A 3,394-nucleotide genomic window follows, 5' to 3' on the forward strand; every position below is an offset into this window, starting at 1 on the left:
TTTGGCGCTATACAAATAAAATGTGACTGAATTGAACATTAACTGTTCTTAAGGAGACATTAAGTTCGTAATTTTGGTTTAAACTATATAACCATCCAGAAGGAAGGAGATGAAATTCACTATGCAAAGGGTAGGAGTCAATTTAGCTGGTATCCACCTGGACCCATAGTGTAGTCAAACAGTAATATAAATGGGTATAGTGAATAAGGGAATAAACTGTGACAATTATCTTTTAATAGGCTTCTTTTGTATTGTATTGGTGGGAGGTTATTCACCACTAAATGACTGTGTGCAGGCGGCTGTGAGGCACTGTACAGGCAGAAGCTGACATGTAACTACGAACTGAAGCACAAGAGCCTGCCAAGGGTTTGGTGCAGGCAGAGCTCCAGCGACTGTTGCGTTGGCCTCACCTTCAGCCAGGGTGCCCGCTTAGTGGATGAAGGCAAACTGGAGGTGACCCAGGGTCCAGACTCCTTCACTGTAGCGGTGCTGATACCAACCCATGGAGAGGGAATGTACTGGTGTGGTGTGCTGAGCGAAAATGACACCATCATCAAGCTGGCTGAAGGCTACTTTCACAAATGTAAGTAGAAGGAAGCCTTTAAATGTTAAATGTGCTTTAAGTAGGGAGACCAGATCCTAACAAACCAAATGTGGGACAAAGAGTGTGTTTGTGTGGGACAATGTTGCTGAGAGGTAGTCTAAAAAAAAAAACGTATATGTTAATTATAATTAAAGCTGGAGTAGGTAACTTTTATAAAAAATCTTTTTTTGTCATATTTGCTTTCACTATATCCTGACAGTAGAACATGAGACGGATCATCTGTAAAAACAAATCTGGTTCCTCTGGTTCCTCCTAGTGCTCCTAATCGCACTTGCAAGAATCCACCAGGCCTGAATGAAAACAACCAATCAGAGCAGAGAAAGATAGTTGATTGTTCAGTCTCATTCCCAGGGATGTAAAATACACGAATGCAACTGTACCACATTAAGGAAATATAGTATTAAAAGGAAGGAAAGGAAAGGGAAGTTTTAGAGTTCTTATTATGGTCCTATGTGATAGTTCCACCAGCTTATGCTATCTGCATATCTTGTGACTTTGTAGTGACTCAATTCTGCCTGTTGGGCGTAGTGTAGCAAAGATAGGTGACAGGTTAACCTGCACTTGACCCATGGCTGCGCGGTTTGATTCGCGTCAAACACAGCCCCATGTTGACAGCCCATCCTGCTTTCTTCACAGCCACTTGATAAAAACCTGATTTTAGAAAAGTAGCTGTCCTGCAGTGGTTTGACTTTTGAAAACTAGAGTCAAGCAAAATGTAGGACATTGTCTCAATATGTGAGACGTGGGACAAGGTATAAAAATGCTGTGCATATAGTACCTAGCTGTGCTCAGAACAGTTCAAAACTAGGAGCTTGAACATAGCTGGTTCCCTGTTGGTGGAATAGGACTAAAAGAGGCAGCCCTCAAGGGCATGCAGCAGAACTTCAGTGTGGTCATAGGGAGGGGAAAGGGGACTTTAAACTTGGTGGTACCATTTATATAAAGGAGATTGATTTAACTTACTTTATTCCGATCAATTCTGTGAACACATTTTAAATAAGTTTGGAGAAAAATGCTGCAGGTGAGTGTAACTTCAGTCAATTACATGGAATTGGTACAATTAACTTAATTTACCCAAGTTACCTTAACAATAAATACTTGAGTTATTTCTACTCAAATCAAATATCTTTCATATCTTTAGTAAACTTAGATGGTTTAAGGCGATTGGTTTCCTCAAACAGTTTGAGTTGAAGTACAGTTTGATAAAATAGCTTAAGTGTATTACACAATAATCATGTTGTTTAGATTTTTCACAATACCCAGATCTCATTTACATTTCTTTGCCACCCCCCAATGCAGCCTCTGGAGCTTATACCTGGAGCATTACTCGCTGGATTCTGCTTCCTCTGCTCCCCATGCTGACCATATTCACCAATGTTTACATCAGAAGTAAGTCATTCTACTGCTCCACCAACAAAGACAGGCGTGTAAATATAAGTTTAGGCAGTCATATTGTGAACAGTAAGGAGTACAGTGATCACAAGTAAACATACAAATACCACAAATACAAAACAGCAGCAAAACCCCCCCCCAAAAAAACTAGATTGTATGAGGTGTAGACGGAGGTCAGCTTTCCCCCAGTTTGGAGAAGCAGACAGGAGTCCTGGCACTGAAACAGAGCGATGCACTGCTGTGGACGGGGGGCTGCAGAAAAACATCTAAAAATATCTATATCAGTTCAAAGATACTCTGTATTTAGAATACTTTTACCACTTTACCTTGCTGTCAGCCCTTTCCAACGGGAAACTGAAGCACTTATATCCATCTATTCTCTCTTCAAAGCCACCAGACTAAAAATAGTAATTGTACCTTGCAGAAGACAGGAGTTGCTGGTCCACCACTGCCAAAAGTGTGCCATTTTGACATACATTAGTTGGGTAAACACATGTGTCACCAACAATACTAATTAAAGCTGCAGTAGGTAATTTGTATAAAAAATAACTTTTTGTCATATTTGCTGAAACTTTCACTATATCCTGACAATCCATGACATAGATCCCGGTTGATTCTTACAAATCTCATTAGGAGCACTAGGAGGAGCCAGAGGGACATGATTTTTTGACAGATTATCTGCTTCGTGTACTACTGTCAGGATATAGTGAAAGTTTCAGCAAATATGACTAAAAGTTACCTACTGCAGCTCTTTAATGCTCTGCTTCCATTTCGAGTCAAGAGCAAGTCAGGTGCGCTATCTGACTTGGTTGGCTCACCTGGAAAGGGCTTACTCCAATAAATGGATTTTTCGTCAAAATGGCTGGGTGGAAAAGATCTATATAGCTAAATAAACAAACCAACTGGGACAGAAGGCAGTGCCGTGTACCAGCCAATCCTCGCTGTGTTCCTGTGAGGTAAAATGGGCCAAGGTTTGGAAATGGCTGTCTGAAGAGCAAGGTAAAGGCCAGTAGAAATATTCTAAATATAGCATACACTTTTTTAGGTTGTCTTTTTATGGTGTTGTAGATCCATTTTGTGGCCCAGCTCCTGTTCGACATCGAGAACATTGCTTAGCTTCCAGCCCCCGCGGTACCGTCCTGCTGTCTGCCGTTCCTCCAAGTCGTAGGGTAGGGAGGTTACAGCTGATTATGCCAAGTATCCCTCAATACAGTTCTTTACTTCAATAAAGCCTCAACCTAACGCACCTGTAATGCCTGTTTAGTTAATCACAACAATTTTGCAATGGCTTGACGGGAAAATTCTCTTTCTTTCTTTCACAGCCACACAAAAAACATGTTGTCAAGGTACAATTCTGCCCGATTTTTCATGTACAACAATTAAAGCAGAATTCCAACC

At 40.9% G+C, this 3,394-nt stretch overlaps 1 protein-coding gene across 1 annotated transcript in view; it reads left to right on the plus strand.

Annotated features, from left to right (window-relative positions):
- Nucleotides 1-1,993, plus strand: part of si:ch211-102c2.4 (uncharacterized protein LOC568178 homolog) — a gene marked incomplete at its 3' end in the record, with an annotated part of 2,933 nt that extends 940 nt beyond the window's left edge. The window contains 2 exon segments of the mRNA XM_035661851.1: nucleotides 296-583; nucleotides 1,904-1,993. Of these exon segments, the coding sequence (XP_035517744.1) occupies nucleotides 296-583; nucleotides 1,904-1,993 (378 nt within the window).
- Between the last annotated feature and the right edge of the window lie 1,401 nt (nucleotides 1,994-3,394).

The sequence above is a fragment of the Morone saxatilis genome, unplaced genomic scaffold (genome assembly GCF_004916995.1).
Source record: "Morone saxatilis isolate NCDOM2014 unplaced genomic scaffold, NCSU_SB_2.0 Contig18, whole genome shotgun sequence".
Classification (NCBI taxonomy): domain Eukaryota; kingdom Metazoa; phylum Chordata; class Actinopteri; family Moronidae; genus Morone; species Morone saxatilis.